The sequence below is a fragment of the Muscardinus avellanarius genome (genome assembly GCF_963383645.1).
Source record: "Muscardinus avellanarius genome assembly, chromosome: 11".
NCBI lineage: Eukaryota > Metazoa > Chordata > Mammalia > Rodentia > Gliridae > Muscardinus > Muscardinus avellanarius.
In genome coordinates this window covers 7716889-7742904 of record NC_137797.1, presented here as the reverse complement: position 1 = coordinate 7742904, position 26016 = coordinate 7716889, and the positions used below count along the sequence as shown (strand labels likewise).

General features: G+C 45.8%; 1 protein-coding gene across 1 annotated transcript in view; it reads left to right on the top strand.

Annotated features, from left to right (window-relative positions):
• XRCC6 (X-ray repair cross complementing 6) overlaps positions 1-25155 on the top strand; it is a gene marked incomplete at both ends in the record, with an annotated part of 31058 nt that extends 5903 nt beyond the window's left edge. The window contains 10 exons of the mRNA XM_080706648.1: positions 2601-2739; positions 3005-3259; positions 5470-5653; positions 9491-9677; positions 11716-11884; positions 12857-13018; positions 14419-14548; positions 17142-17242; positions 19286-19399; positions 24959-25155. Of these exons, the coding sequence (XP_080562774.1) occupies positions 2601-2739; positions 3005-3259; positions 5470-5653; positions 9491-9677; positions 11716-11884; positions 12857-13018; positions 14419-14548; positions 17142-17242; positions 19286-19399; positions 24959-25155 (1638 nt within the window). The remainder of the gene's footprint in view (positions 1-2600; positions 2740-3004; positions 3260-5469; positions 5654-9490; positions 9678-11715; positions 11885-12856; positions 13019-14418; positions 14549-17141; positions 17243-19285; positions 19400-24958) is intronic.
• Between the last annotated feature and the right edge of the window lie 861 nt (positions 25156-26016).

The window sequence follows — 26016 nt, the reverse complement described above, 5'->3', positions numbered from 1 at the left end:
TAGCCTCAGCTACTACTTAGTGAGGCCCTCTGCAACTTAGTGAGACCCTGTTTCAAAATAAAGAATAAAAAATAGGGCAGGGGGTGTAGCTTGGAGGTCGAATGGCCCGAGTTCCACTTCCCAGTATTGCCAAAGTAAAATAAATATAAAAAAACTTAGAAGATAGGGCTGGGGGTGTAGCTCCGAGGTAGAATGCCCTTGGGTTCCATCACCAGTACCTCAAAAAAAAAAAAAAAAAAATAGCCAGTCATGATGGCACATGCTTGTAATTCCACTACTTGGGAGGCTGAGACAGGACAATCACAAGTTCACAGCCATGCTTAGGCCCTCTGCAACTTAGACCTTGTTTCAAAATAAAGAATAAGAAGAGCTGAATAGCTAGGCATGGTGGTGAATAGCTGGGCATTGTGGCACACACTTATAATCCCACTATGTGGGAGGCTGAAACAGGAGGATCCAGGTTTGTGGCTAGCCTCAGCTACTTACTGAGGCCCTTTGCAACTTAGTGAGACCCGGTTTCAAAATAAAGAATAAAAAATCAGAGCCGGGCGTGGTGGCGCACGCTTGGAATCCCAGCATTCGGGAGGCTGAGACCTAGAGGATCGTGGTTCAGGAACAGCCTCAGCTACTTAGCGAGGCCCTCTGCAACTCAGTGAGACCGGTTTCAAAATAAAGAATAAAAAATAGGGCAGGGGGTATAGCTCGGAATTTGAATACCCTGGGTTTCATCCCCAGACACACACACACACACACACACACACACATAAAGAATAAAAAATCGGGCTGGGGGTTTAGCTCGGAGGTAAAATGCCCCTGGGTTCTATCTCCAGCATCACACACACCAAAAAAAAAAAAAAAAAAAAAAAAAAAGAAAAGAGCCAGGCATGGGATTACACCTGTAATTCTTCCAGTCCTTTGAAGCTGAGACAGGAGGATCACAGGTTCATGGCCAGCCTCAGCTACTTAGTGAGGCCTCTGCAACTTAGTGAGACTTTGTTTCAAAATAAAAAACAAAACATCAGACTGGGGAGTGTAGCTCAGAGGATTATAGGCATGAAGCACTGTGGCCCTGCTGGGCACATTTACCCCGAGGCAGCAGGATTTCAGGTTTGACACCAGCATGGGCAATTTAGCAAGAAACTGTCTCAAAAAATACAAAGGGCTAGGGGTGAGGCAAGTATGGTAGTGCACAAAAAAAGACTAGGGGTATCACAGTGATAGAGCACCCTGAGTCAATCACCAGTACAAAGGGAGAAAAGGAGGGGAAAGGAAGAAAGAAAAAGAAGCCAAGACATGATAAGAAGGTTGTGACTTTCAGGCTTTCAGCTCCATTCTCAGATATTCTTATGGGGACAGACCTTTCCTGGAGATGGAACCCAGTGCTGTTCTACCTCTGAGCTGCACTCCCAGCCCTATTTTTTAGTATTTATTTATTTATTTATTTATTTACTTTTGCAGGTCTGGGGATGGAACCCAGAGGCATTAGACCTCCGAGCTACACTCCATGCCATATTTTTTATTCTTTATTTTGAAACAGGGTCTCACTAAGTTGCAGAGGCCTCACTAAGTAGCTGAGGCTGTCTGTGAACCGTGATCCTCCAGTCTCAGCCTCCCAAATGCTGGGATTACAAGCATGCACCACCACGCCCAGCTATAGTTTTTATTTTTGAAACAGGGTCCCACTGAGTTGCAAAGGGCCTTGCTCAGTGGCTAGGGCTGTCCACAAACTGCGATCTTCTGGTCTTAGCTTCCCGAATTCTGGGATTACGAGTGTGCACCACCATGCCTGGCTAAACACTGATGTCTTTAATTGTTCAACCAAACAATTTCATGAGATGCTGTTAGTAGTTATTGACGTTTTTGGGGTCACAGATACTTATGCCTTGTAATTATTTTATATATATGTAAGCTCTTTTTTGGTATCAGAATACTTGAGGGAAGGTTAGGTGACCTGTGTAAATTTAGCCAGTTAAGTGAGTGACATCAGTGGGAATCAACTCCAGTCTTCTTAATCCAGTGTTGGGCTCCTCCCACCCCCAGAGCTGGTCTTGTCTCCTCCCTGAAAATATGCATGTTTTTGACTGCTTTGTGGGTGGTGTGTGTATGTACATATATGTGCTGGGAATTGAACCCAGGGGCATTCTGCCTCCAAGATACACCCCTAGCCCTTTTTATTTTTTGTTTTGAAATAGGGTCTTGCTAGGTTGTCGAGAGTCTTGCTACTTTGTTGAGGCTATCCTTGAACCTTTCTGATCCTCCTGTCTCGGCCTTCTAAGTACTGGGATTACAGGTGTGGGCCACGGCCGGCTTACTTTGTGGGTTTTGATGTTGTTATTGTTGTTTTTGGTGCTGGAAATGAACCCCGGTCCTCACCCATGCTAGGCAAGCACTCTACCACGGAGCCCACTGAGCTCTAACCCGCCCCGAGGGGCTGCGCATACTTCTGTTCTATGTGACTGCTCCTTGCATTTTGTTATAACTTGACATCTGTGTCCCTCACTGTCACCTAGTGCCGTGTGCAAATCCTGCTAATATATACTGAGCGCCTACTATGTGCTGGGCATATGGTAAGTAAATACTCAGAGTTTTCATTTTTTCAGTGTATCCAGAGCGTGTATACCAATAAGATCATAAGCAGTGATCGAGATCTCTTGGCCGTGGTATTCTATGGTACTGAGAAAGACAAAAATTCAGTGAATTTCAAAAATATTTACGTCCTACAAGAATTGGATAATCCAGGTGAGTAATATTCTAAGGTCGAGTTTCCCTTAGCCAAGCACACCACTACCCTGCAGGAAAAAGGCCGTGGACAGGAGCAGTTTTCGCCTCAGGGAGCCTGCCCTCCTGCACGAGGGGTGCTTGCTGGCATGTGGACTCGCGCTGCACGTGCTACGCAGGTGTGGGGTGAGAAGGGGACCCTGACTTCTGTCAGCCCGCGGCGAAGGCAGACACTGACGCTGCTCTATTTTTTTTCCTACCCGTTTGACTTCTTGCCTCTTAACAGGTGCAAAGCGAATGCTAGAGCTTGGCCAGTTTAAAGGGGAGCAGGGCCAAAAGCGTTTTCAAGACCTAATCGGCCACGGGTCTGACTGCTCGTTGAGTGAAGTGCTCTGGGTCTGTGCCAACCTCTTCAGCAACGTCCAGGTCAAGATGAGCCATAAACGGATCATGCTGTTCACCAACGAAGACGACCCCCATGGCAACGACAGCGCCAAGGCCAGCCGGGCCAGGACCAAGGCTGGCGATCTCCGCGACACTGGTGGGCACTACTTTTAAAAACTTTTTATTATTATTATTATTATTATTATTATTACTACTACTCATTTTTTTAGTGGAACTGAGGATTGAACCCTGGGGTAGTCTACCTCTGAGCTACACCCCTAACCTCATTTTATTTTTGTTTTGAAAAAGGGTCTCCCTAGGTTGATGAGAGTCTCACTACTTGCTTAGGCTGCCCTCAAACCTGTGATCCTCTTGCCTCAGTCTCCAAAGTACTGGCCTTACAGACATGTGCCACCATGCCCAGCCTTTACTGATTGATTGACTGATTGTTTTTTGGTATTGAGGATTGAATTCTGGGCATTCTACCTCTGAGCTATGTTATTTTTTTACTTTGAAACATGGTCTTGTATATATGTCAAATCGCCAGTGCCGATCTCAGTGTCATGTATCGGAAAAGGAAAGGAGTGGGAAGGGAGCCATGGGGAAGCTCACCAAGCACACGTGCACGTGTGTCCTTGTCACTGTGAATGACATTACGCAGTGCACCGTAAAAGGATATTTAAAGACAAGGCTGGAGCCCGGAGTGGTGGCACACGCTTGTAATCCCAGCATTCGGGAGGCTGAGACAAGAGGATCGCGGTTTGAGGACAGCCTCAGCTACTTAGTGAGGTCATCAGGGAGATCCGGTTTCAAAATAAAGAATAAAAAATAGGGCAGGGGGTGCACCTCGGAGGCCGAATGCCCCTGTGTTCCATCCCCAGACTTGCAAAAATAAATAAGAAAGAAAGAAAGAATAAAAAAATAAAATAGAGCTGGAGGTGTAGCTCAGAGATAGAATGGCCCTGGATTCCAACTCCAGTACTGTAAAAAAAAAAAAAAAAAGACAAGGCTGGGCATGGTGGCACATGCTTATAATCCCAGCATTTGGGAGGCTGAGACTGTAGGCTTGAGGTTTGCAGACAGCCTCAGCTACTTAGTGAGGCCCTCCACAACTTAGTGAGACCCTGTTTCAAAATAAAAACTAAAAAATAGGGCAGGGGTTGTAGCTTGGAGGTCGAATGCCCCTGGGTTCCATCCTTAGACTCGCAAAAAAAATAAAATAAAAATGAAAAAGCCGGGCGTGGTGGCACACGCTTGTAATCCCTGCATTTGGGAGGCGGAGACAGGAGGATCGCGCTGGTTCGGAGCCAGCCTCGTTGGCTTAAGAGACCCTATTTCCAAATAAAAAAATATAAAATAGGTCTGGGAGTGTAGCCCGGAGGTAGAAGGGTTCCAGGAACCCCAGTACCACCAAAAATAAAAAAAAAAAAAAAAAAAAAAAATAATAATAATAAATAGGTCTGGGGTGTAGCTAAGAGGTATAGTGCCCCTGGGTTCCATCCCCAGACCTGCAAAAAATAAAATAAAATAAAATAAAATAAATGAAGAATAAAAAGTAGGTCTGGGGTATAGCTCAGAGGTACAGTGCCCCTGGGTTCCATCCCCAGTACTGCAAAAAAAAAAAGACACAATACAGGTTTTTAGTAAGTTGCTGAGGATGGCCTCACTAATATTGGGATTGTAGGTGTGCACCACCAGGCCTAGCTTAGTGCTTTGTTTATAATTGATGTCAGGCATTTTGGTTCTCACCATGCAGAGTCAAAGGAACGAATAGAGTGAAGCCAGGGAAGACACTTGTGCAGCATTAGACTGAAAATGGCTGTACTATGGGTATGGTGGCACGCCTACTGTCCCAGCCCCCGGGGAGGCTGAAGCTGGGGCATCACTTGAGCCCAAGAGTTTGAGACCAGCGTGGGAAATATTGGGAGACCCAGTCTCAAAAGAAAAGAAAGGGAAGTGGCCATTTTGTACTGTCTAAAGAACTCTACCAGAGCCAGCTTATTTTGACTTTACTGTTACCACAAATGGTGGTTATTTTTATAAATTGTCTAAAGTAATTATAACAGCGGACTTATTTAGCCACTTTCTCTGTGTCCTGAAAATGTTAATAATCAACCTAGTTTTTTTTGGGGGGAGGGGCTCTAAAACCGTATTTGAATTGAACTGAAAAAATTTTTTAGGCTGGATGTGGTGTTGTATTAGGCATACACCACCATTAGGCTTAGGCAGAAGATCCCTTAGGTCCATCAGATCTGGGAGTTCTGGGCCAGCCTGGGCCAAGATCCTTGTCTCTTAAAAAACAAACAAAAAAATCTCACTTGCTGAAAACTGCATTTTCCTCCTCACTTTTGTCTGTCTTCGTAACAGGCATCTTCCTTGACTTGATGCACCTGAAGAAACGCGGGGGCTTTGACATATCCTTGTTCTATAGAGATATCATCAGCATAGCAGAGGACGAGGATCTCAGGGTTCACTTTGAAGAATCAAGCAAGTTGGAAGACCTGTTGAGGAAGGTTCGTGCCAAGGAGATCAGGAAGCGAGTGCTCTGCAGGTGAGCACTGAGCCCGGGGCGCTGCCCCCCGGCCCCTAACAAGGCACAAGCAATGTGTTGCTTTGATGCCTGTGCTGGGCTATGGCTCACAGTGTTCCTCCAACGCGCTGCTGCACCTGAGGATAGCACAGCTGTTTGCTTCTCTCTCTCTGATAAGAGCCGGTTCAAGATTTCTTCAGAATGACACAGCCCTCCATTTCCTTGTGGTCTTAGAGTATCCTCAGTGCACTGCACTGAGGTACAGTCCTCCCTTCCTCTTTGTTGGGGATAACAGTAACACCTGCCTCATTAGGTGGTTGTGTGCATGAAAAAACATAAAACACCAAGCTTATATGGAACAAAAACTAAAGAGATAGCCGGGCGTGGTGGCGCACACTTGTAATCCCCGCGCTTGGGAGGCTGAAACAGGAGGATCGCACAGGTTCGAAGCCAGCCTCAGCTACTTAGTGAGGCTCTCAGCAACTTAGTGAGACCCTGTTGCCAAATAAAGTAATAAAGTAGGTCTGGGAGTATAGCCCGGGGGTGAAAGCCCCCCTAGGTTCCACTCTCAGTATCACACACACACAAAAAACAACTAAAGAGATATTAGTTCTTATTATTGTTGAATTGTATTATTTGGTCCAGGTGTGGTGGCGTAGACCTATAATCCTAGCTCTTGGGAGGCTGAGACAGGAGGATTGAATTTATTTATTTATTATTATTATTATTATTATTATTATTATTATTATTATTTTGGTGGTACTGGGGATGAAACCCAGGGGCTCTCTACCTCAGAGCTACACTCCCAGACCTATTTTATTCTTTATTTGGAAACAAGGTCTCACTAAGTAGCTGAGGCTGGCTTCAAACCTGTGCAATCCTCCTGTCTCAGCCTCCCAAGCACTGGGATTACAAGCATGAGCCACCATGCCCGGCTCTATCAATCTATTAGAAAACAAACAAAAAAACAGGCCTGAAGGTATAGTTTGGAGGTAAAAAGCCCCTGGGTTCAATCCCCAGTACTACAAAAACAAAACAAAAAGCCTTAGCAGCTAAAGAATAAATCAGGCTGGGGGTGTAGCTCAGAAGTAGAACACTCCTGGGTTCAATCCCCAGTATTACAAAAAATTAAAAGCTTATTATTCTAGCCAGGCACAGTGCCTTCTCCCTGAAATCCCAGCTACTCAGGAGGCTGAGGCAGGAGGATCACAAGTTTGAGGTCAGCATGGGAAGCTTAGTAAGACCCTGTCTTAACTAGAAAGGTCTGGAGATGTAATTCAGTGGCAGAATGTTTGCTTAGCATGGCCAAGGCCCTGGGCTTGATTTTCAATATATTAAAATATATATATATATATTCTGATTTCTCTCTCTCTCTTTTTTTTTTTTTTTTTTTTTTTGTAGTACTGGGGATTGAGCCCAGGTGCATTCTACCTCCAAGCTACATTCCCAGCCTGTATTTTGAAATGGAGTCCCTAAGTTGCAGAGAGCCTCACTAAGTAGCTGAGGCTGGCTGGCTGTGAACCTGTAATCTCAAGTACTGGGATTACAAGTGTGCACCTGCATAGCTGTTCTGATTTATTATAAACTCAATACCCATAGAAACCAGATTGTTAGATTATTTTTATCCAGAGACCTTGATATTAGAATCCTAAGGACTTTTCAGTATTTCTTCATAAGGAGAATCAGACTTTTTTTTTCTGTACTGGGGATGGAACCCAGGGGCATTCTGCCTCCAAGCTACACTCCCAGCCCTAGTTTTTATTCTTTATTTTAAAACAGGGTCTCACTGAGTTGCAAAGGGCCTCACTAGCTGAGGCTGGCCAAGAACCCAGATCCTTGTATCTCAGCCTCCCAAATGCTGGGATTACAAGAGTGCACCACCACACTCAGCTTCAGTCTTTTTATTTTTGTTTGGTTTGTTTGTTTTGGTGGTGCTGAGGATGGAACCCAGGGGCCTTCTACCTCCAGGCTATATTCCCAGACCTATTTTATATTTTATTTGGAAACAAGGTCTCCTAAGCCAGCAGAGGCTGGCTTCGATCCTGGGCGATCCTCCTGTCTCAGCCTCCCAAGCTCAGGGATTACAAGCTGCGCCACCCACGCCCAGCTTAGTCTTTATATTTTTGAAACAGGGTCTCACTGAGTTTCAAAGGGCCTCACTAAGTGGCTGAGGCCACCCTTGAACCATGATCCTCAGGTCTAAGCGTCCTGAATGCTGGGATTACAAGCGTGCGGCACCACACCCGGTTATGCTTTTGTTTTAGTTACAGTTCAGGGGATCAAACCTAAGGGCTTTATTCATGCTAGCAAGCATTCTACTACTAAACTATATCCCTAGTCTCAGCCTTTCATTTTAGAATGGTTTCTTCAATATAGGGGTAATGACCCTTGTTAATTTTTGAGAGTTTGCTGACTTTTTTTATTTTTTCGGTGCTAATAATTGAACCCAGAGTCTTATGCATGCTAGGCAAACAAACTGCATTACTGAACCACATCCCTAGCTTCAAGAGGTATGTGTGTGTCTGTGTGTATGTACCAGGGATGGAACCCAGGGGCCTTCTATCTCTGGGCTAATGCCCTTAGCCCTATTTTTTTTTAATTAATTATTTATTTAACTTATTTTTTTGCAGTACCGAGGATGGAACTCAGGGGCATTGTACCTCTGAGCTACACCCCCAGCTCTATATTTTAGCCTTTTTATTTTTAATTTTTAAAAAATTTTTATTTATTTTTATTTTTTGGTGGTATTAAGGTATCTGGAAACCCTTCTACCTCCGGGCTACACTCCCAGACCTATTTTATACTTTTTTATTTGGAAACAGGGTCTCTTAAGCCAGCAAGGCTGGCTTCGAACCTGCATGATCCTCCTATCTCCGCCCCTCAAGCATGGAAATTACAAGCGTGCACCACCCCACCTGGCTGCCTTTTTATTTTTGAAACAGGATCTCACTTGAGTTGTGAAGGGTCTTGCTAAGTAGCTGAGACTGTCTGAACTGCGATCCTCTGGTCTCCACCTTCTTAATGCTGGGATTTGTTACAAGCATGCACCACCATGCCTGGCCATTATTTTTTATTTAGAAACGAATTCTTGCTAAGTTGTTGAGAGTCTCGCTAAGCTGCTGAGGCTGGCCTTGAATCTATACAGGCATGCACCACACCTGGCTACATTCTAAGCAGTAAATATATTATGAAACTAATTTGTGTGTTTAGAATTTGAGATGGTAGCCGAGTGTGATGGTGCAGGTTTGTAATCCCAGTACTTAGGAAACTGAGACAGGAGGACAAAGGTTCGTGGCCAGCCTCCGCTTAATGAGGCCCTCCGCAACTTAGTGAGACCCTGTTTCAAAATAAAGAGCTAAAAATAGGGCTGGGAGCTGGGCGTGGTGGTACACACTTGTAATCCCAGCATTCGGGAGGGTGAGACTGGAGGATGGGGGTTCGCAGAAAGCCTCAGCTACTTAGTGAGGCCCTCAGGCCCTCTGCAACTTAGTGAGACCCTGTTTCAAAATAAAGAATAAAAAATAAGATAGGGGGTGTAGCTCAGAGGTCAAATGCCTCTGGGTTTCATTTCCAGACCCACAAAGAAAAAAAAAAAAATAAGGCTGGGGGTGTAGCTTGGAGGTAGAATGTCCCTGGGTTCAATTCCCAGTACCACAAAAAAAAAAAAAAAAAAAAAGAATAACTTGAGATGGTGTCATGGTAAATTCCACTATAGTATTAAAATGAAATTCTATTATATTATATTCTAAGAGCTTGCTTAGGACTGTTGGAGAGAATGAAGCTTGAGTGCCATGAAGAAATCTTGGATAGGAAAATCCATAAAATCTTTCATTCCATGCTTTCTAATTTTTCTCTCAGGTTAAAGTTTAAGCTCAGCAAAGAAATTGCATTCGCTGTAGGTATTTATAACATGGTCCAGAAGGCTGCCAAGCCTTTCCCAGTGAGGCTGTACCGGGAAACAAATGAACCTGTGAAAACCAAGACCCGGACATTCAATGTGAACACAGGCAGCTTGCTCCTGCCTAGCGACATCAAGAGGTCTCAGGTAGGTAGACATTCCTTCTAACGGAATTTTTTCTTCTTATAGAGTTAACAGGGATGGGAGACAGTGATAAGCATAACAAATTAAATCATTTTCTTTCTTTTTTCTTTTGTGGCACTGGGGATTAAACCCAGGGGCATTCTACCTCTGATCTACACCCCCAACCCTATTTTTTATTTTTATTTGGAAATAGGGTCTCACTACTTGCTGAGGCTGTCTTTGAACCTGTGATCCTTCTGTCTCAGCTTCCCAAGTACTAGGATTACAGGCATACACCATCATACCCCACTTAAATCAGTTTCATGAGCTGGGCGTGGTGTGACACACTTATAATCCCAGGATTTGGGAGGTTGAAACAGGAGGATCGTGCTTCGTGGCCAGGCTCAGTTACTTAGTGAGGCCCTGTTTCATAATAAAGAATAAAATAGGCTGGGCATGGTGGCGCACGCTTGTAATCCCCGTGATTGGGAGGCTGAGACAGGAGGATCGCACGGGTTCGAAGCCAGCCTCGGCTACTCAGTGAGGCTCTAAGCAACTTAGTGAGAACCTGTTTCCAAATAAAATATAAAGAAGGTCTGGGAGTATAGCCCGGAGGTAGAAAGCCTCTGGATTCCACCTCCAGTACCACCAAACACACACACACACACACACACACACACACACACACACACACACACGAATAAAATAGGGCCGAGGGTGTAGCTTGGAGGTAGAATGCTCCTGGGTTCTATCCCTAGTACCACAAAATAAATAAATAAATAAATAATAAATAAATAAATAATAAAAAATGGGGCTGGGGTGTAGCTTGGAGGTAGAATGCCCCTGAGTTCCATCCCCAGTACCCCCCTACCCCCCCCCCCCACGCACACACACGAAAATCACTTTTCTGTATTCAACTTCTTAGCCACACTCTTAAGTCACAGTCAGGGGCAGAGATGTATCCTGCTCAGTAGTTGAGTAGTTATTGTCTAGTGTGCACCAGGCCCTGGATTCAGTCCCCAATACCACAAAACAAAACAGAGTCATTAGTATTTGTTTTTATTTTTTGTGGTATTGGGGATTGAACCCAAGGGCATTTTTTTTTTCTTCAAGATACATCCTCGGTCCTATTTTTTCTTTTAATTTCTTTTAATTTTTAATTTTAATTTTTCTTTTAATTTTAATTTCTAGCTAGGTTGATGAGAGTCAGTCTCCCAAGTACTGAGATTACAGGTGTGCACCACCACACCCGGCTAGTCATTAGTATTTGAATCAGTGATAGCCTGAGATCTAGGAAATAAAACAGTAGGAACTTTAGTTCTTTTTCATTTGGGGTGTGCTGCTCTTAACAGTACAATTCCTTGCTCAAGTACAGTGGCAAAAAGTGCTTTCTAAAGAAGCAGATGAATAACTAGGTACTATTAAGTGGACTCTGTGTGTGGGTGTGTGTGTGTGTGTGTGTTTCTGGGAATGGAACCCAGGGGCATTCTACCTCCAAGTTACATCCCCAGCCCTATGTTTTATTCTTTATTTTTTTTGCGGTGATGGGGATGGAACCCAAGGTTTTTCTACCTCTGAGCTACACCCCAGCCCTATTTTTTATTTTTTATTTTGAAACAGGGTCTGAGTTGCATAAAGTCTCACTAAGTAGTAGCTGAGGCTGTCCACAAACCTGAAACCTCCTCTCAGCCTCCCAAATGCTGGGATTACAAGCATGCCCCACCACGCTCGGCTACTAGAACGCTGATTCTCGCCAGGTGTGGTGGCCCACACCTGTTACCCCAGTACCTGAGAGGTTGAGACAGGAGAATTGAAGGTTTAAAGCAAGCCTCAGCAACTTAGCCCCTCTTCAAACTAAGAAATAAAATCAGGCTGGAGGTATAGCACAGAGGTGTAGAACACTCCTGGATTCAATCTCCAGTACCACAAAAGTAAATAAATAAATAATAAAATAAATAAAAAGAAAAATGAGAGAGCGCTTATGTTAACTTGCTAGTGTTGTATGACTGTCATTTTGCATCTGCATGTAGCCTATATGTGGCTCCATTGTTCCTTTCTGTAGCTCTATGGGAGTCGGCAGATTGTATTAGAGAAAGAGGAAACAGAAGAGTTGAAGCGGTTTGATGAACCAGGTTTGATGCTCCTCGGCTTCAAGCCCTTGGTCATGCTAAAGAAGCACCATTACCTGAGGCCCTCCCAGTTCGTGTACCCTGAGGAGTCCCTGGTAAACGGTAAGTGGCACAGATCAAGGTTAAGTGAAGGATTCTTAGCACAGGACACAGTTTATTGAGTTGCATTCTCTTTCTCTTTCTTTTTTTTTTTTTTGGTACTAGGGATTGAACCCAGGAGCATTCTAACTCTGAGCTACAACCCCAGCCCTATTTTTTATTTTTATTTTTATTATTTTATTTTGAAACAAGGTCTCAATAGGTTGATGAGCGTCTCATTACTTGCTGAGGCTGTCCTCCAAGCTGTGATCCTCCTATCTCAACCTCACAAGTCCTGGGATTACAGGCATGTACCCCACGCCCAGCTATTTAGCTACATTTTCTTCTTTTTTTTGGCGGTACTGAGGATGGAACCCAGGGGTCTTCTACCTCCGGGCCACACCCCCAGACCTATTTTATATTTTATTTGGAAACAGGGTCTCTAAAGCCAGCTGAGGCTGGCTTTGAACCTGTGCGATCCTCCTGTCTCAGCCTCCCAAGAGCAGGGATTATAAGCGACGCCTGGCTTAAGCTGCATTTTCTAAATGGGTGTTGCTTGGACACTGTGTAAGAGATGATAATGGGTGGCTCATACTTGTAATCCCAGGACTTGGGAGGCTGAGACGGGAGGATCACAGGTTTGAAGATAGCCTCAGCAGCCTATTGAGACCCTGTTTCAAAGCAAAACAAAAAGAGCTGGGGGAATAGCTCAGAGGTAGAATTCCCTGGTTTAAGCCCTAAGTACAAAAGAGGGGAAGGAGATGTTAGTGGGCTGGGCATGGTGGTGTATTCCTATAATCCCATTACTGGGGAGGCTGAGACAGGAGGATCACAGGTTTGAAGCCAGCGTCAGCAATTTAGACCCTGTTTCAAAATAAAATGAGTAGGGCTGGGGTGTAGTTCAGAGATAGAATGCCCTTAGGTTCAATGTCTAGCACCACAAAAATAAAATGAATGAATGAATGAATGTAGGCCACTGGGACTTTTGCCTCCTAGGGAGCTCAACCCTGTTCAATGCTCTGCTCACCAAGTGTCTGGAGAAGGAGGTCATTGCAGTGTGCAGATACACACCCCGCAAGAACATCCCTCCATATTTTGTGGCATTGGTGCCGCAGGAAGAGGAACTGGATGACCAGAAAATTCAGGTGACTCCTCCAGGTATGTGGCAGAGACTTCCCGGGATCCTGAACTTTGTCCTTGGACTCTTGCTAACTCATACCTGCTGAGCCATTGTCTCTAGGAATAGGGCCTGGGAAATGTGTTTTTAAGGTTCTTAGTAGCGTATGCTGCGCAGCCAGGCGAGGCGTCCACATGTAGTTTTCCAAGTATTTAGGACTAAGTAGTCAACAGATGGTCTCGTGCCTGTGATCCCAATACTTGAGAGAAGGGTTGCAGGTTCCTAGCCAGCCTCAGCAACTTAGTGTGAGGCTCTCTGCAACTTGGTGAGATCCTCTTTCAAAATAAAAAAATAAATTAATTAGGGCCGAATGTGTAGCTCAGTGGCAGGATGCCCCTGGTTCAATCCCTAGTACTGCAAAAGAAAACATTTGAGCCAGGTGTGGTGGTACATGCCGCTGAGACAGGAGGATTGCAGGTTCACGGCCAGCATCAGCAACTTAGGCCTTCTGTTATTTAGTGAGACCTTGTTTCCAAATTAAAAAAAAAATAGGGCTGGGGATGTAGCTCAGAAGTAGAATGTCCCTGGATTCAGTCCCCGGGACTACACACTAAATAGATGGGTAGATACGTAGATAGAGTAACTCTTAAATATATTTTTAGCCCTGGTCATTAGAATGCCCAGTCATTAAGCTGTTATTTCCCTGCTCCAGATGTGTCTGGTCATGCTTTGTGCTCCTGAGACTGTCCACATCCGGGCAGCTCAGACAAGCTGTGTCATAGCAAGGCCCTAAGGAGGCTGGGGGGCAGAGGAGGCTGCGGGGGCACCTTCCTGCTTGCTCAGTGCTCTTAGCAGGCCCTGCAACGCTTCTTCACCAGCAGCAGCAGTGGGTTGATGTCTGGACTTCTCAGTCCTTCTAGAACCAGCCAGTAATTATGCCAAGATTAGCCTAATGACCTTTAACACTTTGAGCACATGCTGGAGGGTAGAGAATCTGGAGGAGTTAGAAGTTAGTCCCCAGAGGGTGGGGGGCTCTCTTTAGCTGGCTCTGGATGTATCAGAAAAGCTGTGGAGGGGCTGGGTAGTGTGTATCCGTACTTGTTATGCATGAGGCCCTGGATTCAATCCCCTGCACCCCCCCCCCCAAAAAAAAAAAACCAAAAACTGGAGACTGGAACCAGCTGCTCCTGACAGAGAAGGGCGCCTTGCTGGGACAATATGGGCAGGAACTCTAAGTATTCAGGAAGGAGTAGGCTCTGTCTTCTAATCTTTTTCTGGAGTCCATTGGGCCAGTGCTAGCAGGTATCAACTGGTAAAGGAGAAAGGGGCCGCAGGGTGCTAGCCACAACATCACAGGACATAGAGGGGTGGAGCTGAGAGAGAAACGACTGCAGCACTTTAAGGCGAGTCTCAGAGAGCCTGTCCTGTCCTCACCCCTCAGGCTTCCAGCTCGTCTTCCTTCCCTATGCTGATGATAAACGGAAAGTTCCCGCCATTGAAAAAATCGTGGCCAACCAAGAGCAGGTAGACAAGATGAAAGCTATTGTTCAGAAGCTGCGCTTCAAATACAGGTGAGCAGCGGGCCAGTCCTGGCTTTCTTCTCGAGCTCCTCATGAGTTGGATCTTATTCATAATTCAAGTTAGCCTGGCATGGTGGTGCACCTCTGCAGTCCCAGCTACCGAGGAGGATGAGGCAAGAGGATGGCAAGTTTGAGGCCGGCCTGGGCAGCTTAGTGGGACCTCTCGTAGCTGGGAATCTAGCTCAGTGGTAGAGCACTTAGCGTGTGCAAGGCCCTGGGTTTAATTTCCCGCCAACCCCCCAAAAAAATTCAGTTAGATGTAGACCAAGAGGATATGATTTTATTCTTTTTATTTAGGTGATAAATTACTTGTTATTGAGAGCTTTTAAAAAGCTCTCATGCTTGTAATCCCTGCACTTGGGAGGCTGAGACAGGAGGATCGCACAGGTTCGAAGCCAGCCTCAGCTACTTAGTGAGGCTCTCAGCAACTTAGTGAGACTCTGTTTCCAAATAAAATATAAAATAGGTCTGGGAGTATAACCCGGAGGTAAAAAGCCTCTAGGTTCCACCCCCAGTACCACCAAAAAAATTTAAAAATTAAAAAAAAAAAGCTCCATTGAAGCCAGGCATGGTGGCGCAGGCCTGTATTCCCAGCAATCGGGAGGCTGAGACTGGAGGATCGCGGTTCACAGACAGCCTCAGCTATTTAGTGAGGCCCTCTGCAACTTTGTGAGACCTGGTTTCAAAATAAAAGAATAAAAAATAAGGCAGGGGATGTAGCTTGGAGGTCGAATGCCTCTGAGTTCCATTCTCAGACCCGTAAAAAAAAAAAAAAAAACTCCATAGATGCTGGGCGTGGTGGCACATGCTTATAATCCCAGCATTTGGGAGGCTGAGACTGGATAATCACATTTCACAGATCGCCTCAGCTACTAAGTGAGGCCCTCCGCAACTCAGTGAGACCCTGTTTCAAAATAAAGAATAAAAAAGGGGGTGCAGGGGATATAGCTTAGAGGTCAAATACCCCTGGGTTCCATCCTCAGACCCACAAAAAAGAAAAAGCTCCATAGAGAGCCGGGCATGGTGGCACACACTTGGGAGGCTGAGACAGAAGGATCGTGGTTCACAGACAACCTCAGCTACTACTTAGTGAGGTCCTCTGCAACTCAGTGAGACCCTGTTTCAAAATAAAGAATAAAAAATTAGGGCTGGGGTGTAGCTTGGAGGTCAAATGCCCCTGAGTTCCATCCTCAGTACCGCAAAAACAAAATACAAAAAAACTCCATAGAAAATGGACACTTACCATACTAAAGACTCTGGGACTATGCACGTAGACTTAGAAAGTCAGAATAGGCCAGGTGTGGTGGCACATGGCTTGTAATTGCATACTTGGGAGGCTGAGGCAGGAAGATCACAGGTTCAAGGACAGACTCATTTTGTGACCATTCTACAGATGAAGGAACAGAGGCTTCGGCTGGGCATGGTGGAGAATAACTATAGTTCCATCACTTGGGAGGCTGAGGCTGGAGGATCACAGGTTTGTGTTCAGCCTCAGTAACTTAGGGAGGCCCTCTGCAACTGAATGAGACACCCTGTTTCAAAATAAAAAATAAAATAGGACTGGAGTGTAGCTCAGAGGTAAAATTCCCCTGGGTTCAATCCCAAGTACTGAAGAAAGAAAAAAAGTTTGTCTAGTACCAGGTAATAAATTGAAAATTAGCCAGAGGTGGTGGTGCACACTCGTAATCCCAGCATTCAGGAGGCTGAGACTGGAGGATTGTGGTTCGCAGACAGCCTCAGCTACTTATTGAGGTCCTCTGCAACTTAGTGAGACCCTGTCTCAAAATAAAGAATAAAAAATAGGGCATGGGGTGTTTTTTATTTTATTTTTTGGGGGGTACTGGAGATGGAACCCTGGGGCATTCTACCTCTGAGCTACACCTAGTCCCCCTAAAGGAAAAAAAAAATCTCTGCAGTGTTTAGGTAAATGGAGCTCATATTTTTCTGTCATACAAAATAATAGAGTTGTGGTCTCACAGGTGTAGAAAGCTTAATCTGTTTCTTTTTCTTTCTTTTGAAACAGGGTCTTGCTGAGTTGCAAAGGCCCTTACTATGTAGCTGAGGCTGGCCGTAAACCGTTATCTTACTGTCTCAGCCTCCCAAATGCTGGGATTATAAGTGTACGCCACCACGCCCAGCTTAGTCTTTATTTATTTATTATTATTATTATTTTATTTTATTTTATTTTATTTATTTATTTTTTTTTTGGTGGTACTGGGGTTCCTGGAAGCCCTTCTACCTCCGGGCTACACTCCCGGACCTATTTTATATTTTTGAAACAGGGTCTTTTACACCAGGGTGGCTGGCTTTGAACCTGCGCGATCCTCCTGTCTCCGCCTCCCAAGTGCGGGGATTACAAGCGTGCGCCACCACGCCTGGCCTTAGTCTTTATTTCTGAAACAGGGTCTCACTGAGTTGCGAAGGGCCTCGCTAAGTAGCTGAGGCCGTCCGGGAACCATGATCCTCCGGTCTAAGCGTCCCGAATGCTGGGATTACAAGCGTGCGCCACCACACCTGGCCTGGCTAATTTTTTAATATTTTAATTTGTATATCTTAATTCATGGCCATTTTCTTGTTTTAACAGAAGTGACAGCTTTGAGAACCCGGTGCTGCAGCAGCACTTCAGGAACCTGGAAGCCTTAGCTCTGGACCTGTTGGAGCCTGAGCCAGCGGTGGATCTGACAAGTAAGGAGCTGCCCTGAGCCAGGAGGAGGCTTTTTAGCTGAGTGTCGTAGTACTGAGCTTCTTGCTAAGTTGCTAAGGCTGGCCTCAAATCTGCGATCCTCTGTGTTAGCATCCCAAGTACTGGAATTATAGGTGTGCACCACCACAGCTGGCTGGAAAGCCACCTCATTCCCCAGCATCAGAGAGCTTTGCCTTAGCCTCCATCCTGGGGCTCTGACTGTCTGCTAGTCCTTTTGTGGATTGTGATTCTTTAACAAATTCATAAGAGGACATAGGAGCCGGGTATGGTGGGCACGCTTGTAATCCCCGTGCTTGGGAGGTGGCGACAGGAGGATCACGCAGGTTCGAAGCCAGCCGCACGCTGGCTTAAGAGACTCTGTTTCCAAATTTAAAAAAAAAATGTAAAAATAGGTCTGGGAGTGTAGCCCAGAGGTAGAAGGGCTTCCAGGAACCCCAACACCACCAAAAAAAAAAAAGAGTACATAGGAAGTTTAGTGACAGAAATAAATACCCATTTGGAATCAGATTGGATTTAATGAAGATTCTTATAAAAGTTAAAAGGTTCAGAACAAGCCGGGTGTGGTAGTACGCTTTTAATCCCAGTATTTGGGAAGCTGCATAGGAGGATCGTGGTTCCCAGCCAGCCTCAGGTACTTAGTGAGGCCCTCTGCAACAAGTGAGACCCTGTTTCAAAACTAAAGAATCAAAATTAGGGCTGGGGGTGTGTCTTGGAGGTAGAGTGCCCCTGAGTTCAGTCTGAGTACAAAAAAAAAAAAAAAAAAAGAAAACAATTTGTTTGGCTTGCTGAGCCCCAAGTTATTCATGGTCTTCACTACACTAGACAAAGCCGACTGTAGCTGAGCTGGGTGAGGTGGTGCTTGTGACCTCAGCATTCGGGAGGCAGAGAAAGTACCGCTGAGTGTGGCGGGTACACTTGTAATCCCAGTATTTTGGGAGGCAGTTTTTGAGGATCACAGGTGTGAAGCCAACCTCAGCAACTTAGCAAGGCCTTCAGCAACTTAGAGAAATTTTGTTTCATAATAAAAAATAATGTCTTTCTGCAGTTGGTTAGTGCATTAGACTATTAACCATAATACTGGTGGTTCAAGCCCAACCAAAATAAAAAATAAAAGGGCTGGAGGTTTAGCTCAGAGTTTAGAATGCCCTGCGGTTCACTCTAGTATCAAAAAAAAAAGCAGATGTGTTATTGTGGTGGCTAGGCCTGGCAGAGGAGAAGCCCTTAAATCAAGCAGCCTTTCCTCTTTCTTCTTTAAGGCCTTTAGCATAGTAGGAAATACAGTAGGCTTTTCACATTTTTAGATTCCTCACTCATGGATTCAACCTACTGCAGGTAGAAAATATTTTTTAAAAAATTACATCTATACTGTGCACATGCAGTATAGATTACAAGCGTGCACCACCAGGCCCTGCAGTATGTCATTCTTCTTAAACAGTACCTCACAACATATTTACATATCATTTCCATTCTACCAATTGTTAGGAGTAATCTAGAGCTGACTTAAGTACCTGAGATGAGCCGGGTGTGGTGGCGCACACTTGTAATCCCAGCATTTGGGAGGCTGAGTCAGGAGGATCAAGGTTCGAGAACAGCCTCAGCTACTTAGTGAGGCCTTCTGCAACTTAGTCCCTATTTCAAATTAATAAAGAATAAAAAATAGGACTGGGGGCATAGCTCAAAAGTAGAATGCCCCTAGGTTCCATCCTCAGTACCACACACACACACATAAAAAAGTACCTGAGAGGATGTGTGGAGTCCCCTATGCAGTAGGGACTGGAGCATCTAAGGATTTTGGTATCCAGAGATCCTGGAACCAATACCCTGTGGATCCCAAGGGACAGGTATACTTCAGAAATGCTGGAGGGACTTTACTGAATGTTTTTATACCAGGGCTGCCTCTTGGAAGGCCTTTCCCCAGACCCACTCACCCAGCAGTTGGGCGCACTCTCCTCTGCTTCTCAGAGCTGGGACTGGGCAGGACTCTGGGCGTGACTCACCTGCCGCTCTTCTGTTCTGCCTTCTAGTGCCTAAGGTCGACGCAATGAATCAAAGACTGGGCTCCCTGGTGGACGAGTTTAAGGAGCTTGTCTACCCACCAGGTTATAACCCTGAGGGAAGACTTCACAAGCGCAAACAAGGTAAGGGGCTGGCTGTGGATACTCCTGAGCGCTTTTAGTAAGTTGCCTGTCAGTGGTCTTTCCACGGAAGGAAGATAATGTCCTTCAGAAGCTTGTGTGCAAGGGCTTCAGCAGGTGGCTGCCTGTGTTTGGACATGTGGCGCCAGCAGGGTGTACTGGTGCCTCTTAGAGTCAGAGTGGGGAGCTTGAGCTGAGTCTCTTCCTGACTGAGGGTCCAGAGTGCTGGGCCATGGGGCACCCCAGTGAGCAGCCGCTGTCGCCGGGGCCATGGGGCACCCCAGTGAGCAGCCGCTGTCGCCGGGCCATGGGGCACCCCAGTGAGCAGCCGCCGTCGCCGGGGCCATGGGGCACCCCAGTGAGCAGCCGCTGTCGCCGGGGCCATGGGGCACCCCAATGAGCAGCCGCCGTCGCCAGCTCATACCAGGGATCTCTGGTCAGACGCAAGTGGGCAAGGGGCCTGGATCACTCTGCTCTCTGGGGGCCCTGCCGCCTGTGCCTTAGCATTCCTGATGTCAGTAAGAAGGCTGACCGAAATCTAGCGGGAACCTGCGTGTGTGAGGAAGAAGTTGGGTGTGGCAGGTGGAGTGGTGCCCCCGTTCCTGGATGTGGAGTGCCTGCCCCATGAGTTCATGTTTGGAGTTACTCAGGGTTTGTCCTGCTGGCCAGATGCGGTGTCTAGCACACCTACCTACCCCTTTAACTGATGCTACTGTGGTGGGAGTTTTTGCTTAAAATCAAAATTTTAGTAAATGTTTAAAAAAATAAAAACATCCGGGCATGGTGGCTCATGCTTGTAATCCCCACGCTTGGGAGGTTGAGACAGGAGGATCGCACAGGTTCGAAGCCAGCCTCAGCTACTTAGTGAGGCTCTCAGCAACTTAGTGAGACCCTGTTTACAAATAAAATAGAAAACAGGTCTGGGAGTATAGCCCAAAGGTAGAAAGCCTCTGGGTTCTACCCCTAGTACCACCAAAAAATAAAAAATTAAAAAAAATAAAAAGAAATTTCTATACAAGCCAGGCACAGTGGTGCACACTTGTAATTCCAGCTACTCAGGAGGCTGAGGCAGGAAAATTTTAAATTCAAAGCCAGTTTTTAGTTTTTTGAGATGCTGTCTCAAAAATATAAAAAGTCCTGGGAATGTGGCTCAGTGGTAGAGCACTTGTCTAGCAGTGCCAGGCCCTCAGCAACTTAATGAAACCCTGTTTACAAATAAAGTGTAAAATAGGTTTGGGAGTATAGCCTAGAGGTAGAAAAGCCCCTGGGTTCTACCCTCAGTATCACTAAAAAAATAAAAAAATAAAACTGGTAAGAGGGAGCCAAATGTGATGCACGTCTGCAATCCCAATACTTGGGAGGCTGAGACAGGAGGGTCAAAGGTTTGAGGACACCTCAGCAACATAGTGAGATCCTGTTCTGATATAGAGTAAAATAGGGGAGCCGGGCGTGGTGGCGCACACTTGGGAGTCTGAGACTGGAGGATCGCGCAGGTTCGAAGCCAGCCTCAGCTACTTAGTGAGGCTCTCAGCAACTTAGTGAGACCCTGTTTCCAAATAAAGTATAAAATAGGTCTGGGAGTATAGCCTGGAGGTAGAAAGCCTCTAGATTCCATCCCCAGTACCACCAAAAAAAAAGAATAAAGTAGGACTGGGAGTGGAATTCGGAGGTAGAATGCCCCTGTGTTCAATCCCCAGCCCCCCCCCCCCCCCAAAAAAAAATGGCATAGTGAAAATTATGTCCTGTTTTGATTGTAATTCTTGTTAATTGTAATTGTTGATTGTAATTGTCTTGTTAATTGTCTTGTTGATTGTAATTGTTGTTACAAGTGAGATGTTTGTGGGGCAGTACCTTATGTACTGTCACATTTTTGTAATCTGGTCGAGGCATTAGTCTTTTGGCTGTCTTTGGTTAAGAAAACCCAGATTTTGTACCTAACAGACCCATAGGGAACAGAAGTCTTAAGAGGGTAGGTGGGTGGCCCTGGTGCTTACTTCTTTTTTTTTTTTTTTTTTTTTTTTTTTCTTTCTTTGGTGGCACTTGGGGTGGAACCCAGGGGCTTTTTATTTCCAGGCTATGCTCCCAGACCTATTTTATATTTTATTTGGAAACAGTTTCACTAAGTTGCTGAGAGGCTCCTTAAGTAGCTGAGGCTGGCTTTGAACTTGTGCAGTCCTCCTGTCTCAGCCTCCCAAGTGCGGGGTTACAAATGTGCACCACCACCCCCGGCTCTGGTGCTTGCTTCGTGTTTCATCAGAAGTGACTCCTCTAAGCCGAACATGGTGGCGCATGCTTGTAATCCTAGCGCTTGGGAGGCTGAGACAGATTTACAGGTTCTCAGCCAGCCTCAGCAACTTGTGAGGCCCTCCATAACTTGGTGAGACTGTTTCAAAATTAAGAATAAAAAATAAGCCAGGTGTGGTGGCACATGCTTGTAATCCCAGCATTCAGGAGGCTGAGACAGGAGGATCACGGTTCACGGACAGCCTCAGCTACTTAGTGAAGCCCTCTGCATCTTAGTGAGACGCTGTTTCAAAATAATGAGAGCCAGGCATTGTGGCGCAAGCTTGTAATCCCAGTGCTTGGGAGGCTGAGACAGGAGGATTACACAGGTTCAAAGTCAGCCTCAGCTACTTAGTGAGGCTCTCAGCAACTTAGTGAGACCCTGTTTCCAAATAAAGTATAATAGGTCTGGGAGGATAGCCTGGAGGTAGAAAAACTCCTGGGTTCCACCCCCAGTACCACAAAAAAAAAGAATAAAAATATAGGGGAGGGGGTGTAGCTTGGAGGTTGAATGCCCCTGGGTTCCATCCCCAGACCTGCAAAAAAAAAAAAGAATAAAAAATAGGGCTGGGAGCCAGGTGTGGTGGCTCACGCTTGTAATCCCATCATTCAGGAGGTGGAGACCAGAGGATCAGTTTGTGGACAGCCTAAGCTACTTAGCGAGGCCCTTCACAACTCAGTGAGACCCTGTTTTGAAAAATAAAAAAGACTAAAAAATAGGACGGGGGTGGTAGCTTGGAGGTAGGATGCCCCTGGGTTTCATCCCTAGTACCAGAAGAAAAAAAAAAAAAAAAGAAATAGTGCCACAGACTTGGCTCAGTCCAAATGGGGCGCGATTCCACTTGCGACTGAATCAATCTCAGAAAAAGATGGACGTGGATAGGGTGCCGTACTGCAGCCGCTTATCTGCAGCAATCCTTTCCCTTCTAGGAAATAAATCTCTTTAAGTTCCTATTTACGGCGCTTCTGGAAAGAATCTGACATGGATCAATGCTTCTTGTGCAATCGAACACTTTATTCTAGACACAAGATTTTTTATATTTCCCTATTTCCCTGTGATTCCCTAGAAGAAAAGTGCAAACACCCAAAATACAATAGTGAGATACACATGCAAATCACCAACCCTGAACAAGACAAAAGTGAGGCCTGTGACATCACAGGTCCTTGTGATTGAAATCAGTCCCATGACCCCAGGTGGGTCTTGTGCTCCGAGCCAGCCCCTCTGGCCTTGCAGCTGCAGAGGCTTTTAGTGGGCAAGTTCCAGAAGAACAAAAGTCACACCCAAAATCACTTGAAGAATCCAGTTTTTAAGAGTTTTCTTTAACCCTTTCGGAACTTTTATTCCTAGGGCTTAGTCCAATCTCCTTTTCTATCTAGCAACCTCCTTTGAGCTGAATGGGGGACGAAGTCCGAGATTCCAGCTTTCATACGTGTAGTTGGCGTAGGGAAATCCGTGTACCTTTATGATGATTTAGAGGATTTCGATGAATGTCTGCTGGATTCTGTCTGTAATACCATCTGCTGTCTGAACGCTTAAGCAAGCTCATAACACAGTTTAGCAGGTAAACACCAAGAAATAACATGAAGTTTTTAGATTTAGTTATCAGATGTACTTCTCTAGCAGCTGAGCACTTTTCCTCAAACGATAGGCTTATTAGAAGCCTATTCCTCTTTTAAGAATCCATTTCCACACCACACTCCTTCTGTAACCTGCTTTTAATCTTTCTAATTCTTTTCTTTCCCATTTGGGACAATCTTAGGATAAGCTCCTCTTCATACAAAAATGCTTTCTTATTCTCACCATATTTTCTTTCTTTCACATTTACACATCTCTATTATCTGTCCTTTGTTCTGACATTGCTATTTTAACCAGGTGGTGTCGCCCTGTCTCCAGGCAGCGCTATCACTAGGTGCAAAGGTCAAGATTCCTTCTAGCCCTTGGCTCTATTGTAATGGTTAGAATAAAGGTCAAAGATAGGGAGGAGTTCTGCATTTGTAATTGTGGTAGCAGGACTGCTTCCACAGTATCTGAATTCTGACTAGATTTTATTACCATTTGAGCAAAGCCGAGGGCGTTTAGAGGCTTAGACAAATTACCAGAAACTATTTTCCACGGACTCAGTTTCTCTCACAGTCCTGATCTTACACCACCGGAGCAATTCGTGTGGAGAGTTAAAAGAATCATTACCAAAAGAATAATAGTTATGAAAGAATATCTAAAAGTGGGGGGAGTACTTTTGGCCAGAGACCACACCCTCTCTCGGGGCTTATTTCTCCCATTGAGAATCCACCTATTAGCTGTGTGGGTGGTCTCCATGCAGATGCCGAGAGGAAGTAGGTCTCGGCAAAATAGGGCTGGGAGTGTAGCTCAGAGAGAGAATATCCCTGGGTTCCATCGTGTACCACCAAAAAAAAAAGTGACTCCTGTATGCTGGGTGTGGTGGTACACACCTGTAATCCCAGGTCTTGGGAGGCTGAGACAGGAGGATCACAGGTTCAAGACCAGCCTCAGCAACTTACTGAGACCTTGTTTCAAAATAAAAAATAAAATAGGGCCTGAGGGTGTATCTCAAGGGTAGAATGACCCTAGGTTCAATTCCCAGCACCACTTAAAAAATAAATAAGTTACTTCTGTAGCGTCTTGGTAAATAGCTCTTCACACTGCACAGGGCTCGGTGGTATGTCTGTGCCGCTTGGCCTGCATGTCCTTATCTCCTGGGGCCTTGGGACTCAAATGCCGTTTTCTCCTTGGATGCTGAGTCAGGATGCTGAGCGTGCTAGGCAGGCATTACCACTACCACTGAGCTGTCCCCCGTCCCCCAGGCCTGCGAGTAGAAAGAAGGAAGAAAGGAAATGGTCTGCTCAGTGAGTGACTCTTGGGTAAACCATGTCATTCATACCACTGCCAACTCTCGCCCAGCTGCGATGCTGGGTGCTACTGGGCACTGGACCCAAGGGCATTCTGCCTCGGAGCTCTATGCCCAGCCCGTTTTTATTTTGAAACGGGTCTCACCCAGGTTCCACACAGTAGCCGCCTGCAGTCCTCAGCCTCCCAAGTACTGGATAACAGGCGTGTGTGTTGCGCCTCGCTTAACTTCTCATTTTGTACTTAAAGGCAGCTGTCTTCTCAAGACATCTGCCTTCCCCCCAGGCTCTGGATGGGCGTCACAGCATTATGGGAAAGGGGCTAACTGTGCCCAGATCCTAGGGCACTGTGTCCCCTGGAGCTGGGAGCCACTGGATCATGTCTACTCATTCCTTCCTGACCTTTTCCTCCAGATAACGAAGGTTCTGGAAGCAAAAGGCCCAAAGTGGAGCTATCTGAGGAGGAGCTGAAGGCCCACGTCGCCAAGGGCACACTGGGCAAGCTCACCGTGCCCGCCCTGAGGGAGGCCTGCAAAATGTATAAGGTCAAGTCGGGACTCAAGAAGCAGGAGCTGCTGGACGCCCTCACGCGGCACTTCCAGAAGGACTGAGGAGACCTCACCCAGCCGCCTTCTGCTCCAGCCAGGCTGCTGCTTTTTCTCATTGAGCTAAGTGTCTCCTGAGCTACCAAGAGTGCCCGACAGAAGCTAGGGGACTTCAGGTGGACACCTCATTTGTGAGACCTGTTGCCGTGGAAACCGTACAGCACTCCCACTTTGTTGTGCCTTACTCGACTACGTGAATAAAGAGTCCTAACTTTGTGCTATATTGTTAACTGTGATGGAGAGGGTGTTTCTGCCTTGCATCCAAAGATCACTGGCCATTACTCTAACTTAATCTTTCCCATCAGGAATATACATCATAAGCCAGGCGTGGTAGCGCACACTTTTAGTCCCAGTATTTGGGAGGCTGAGACAAGATTTCAGGTTTGTGGACAGCCTCAGCTACTTAGTGAGTCTCTGCAACTCAGTGAGACCCTGTTTCAAAGTGAAGAATAAAAGCTGGGCGTGGTGGTGCACGCTTGTAATCCCTGTGCTTGGGAGGCAGAGACAGGAGGATCACACAGGTTCGAAGCCAGCCTCAGCTACTTAGTGAGACTCTCAACTTAGTGAGACCCTGTTTCCAAATAAAATAGAAAAAAAAAAATAGGTCTGGAAGTATAGCCTGGAGATAGAAAGCCCCTGGGTTCCACCTCCAATACCACCAAAAAAATAAAGAATAAAAAATAGGGCTGGAGGTATAGCTCAGAGGTAGAATGCCCCTGGGTTCCATCACCAGTTCCGGTGAAAAAAAAGAGGATACATATCATCATGACAGAACAAAACCCAAAGTAGTAGGGGTGGGGGAGGCTGAGACAGTAACATGACAAGCCTTAGGAAGATTATGTGTGTGTATTGTGTATATATGTATGT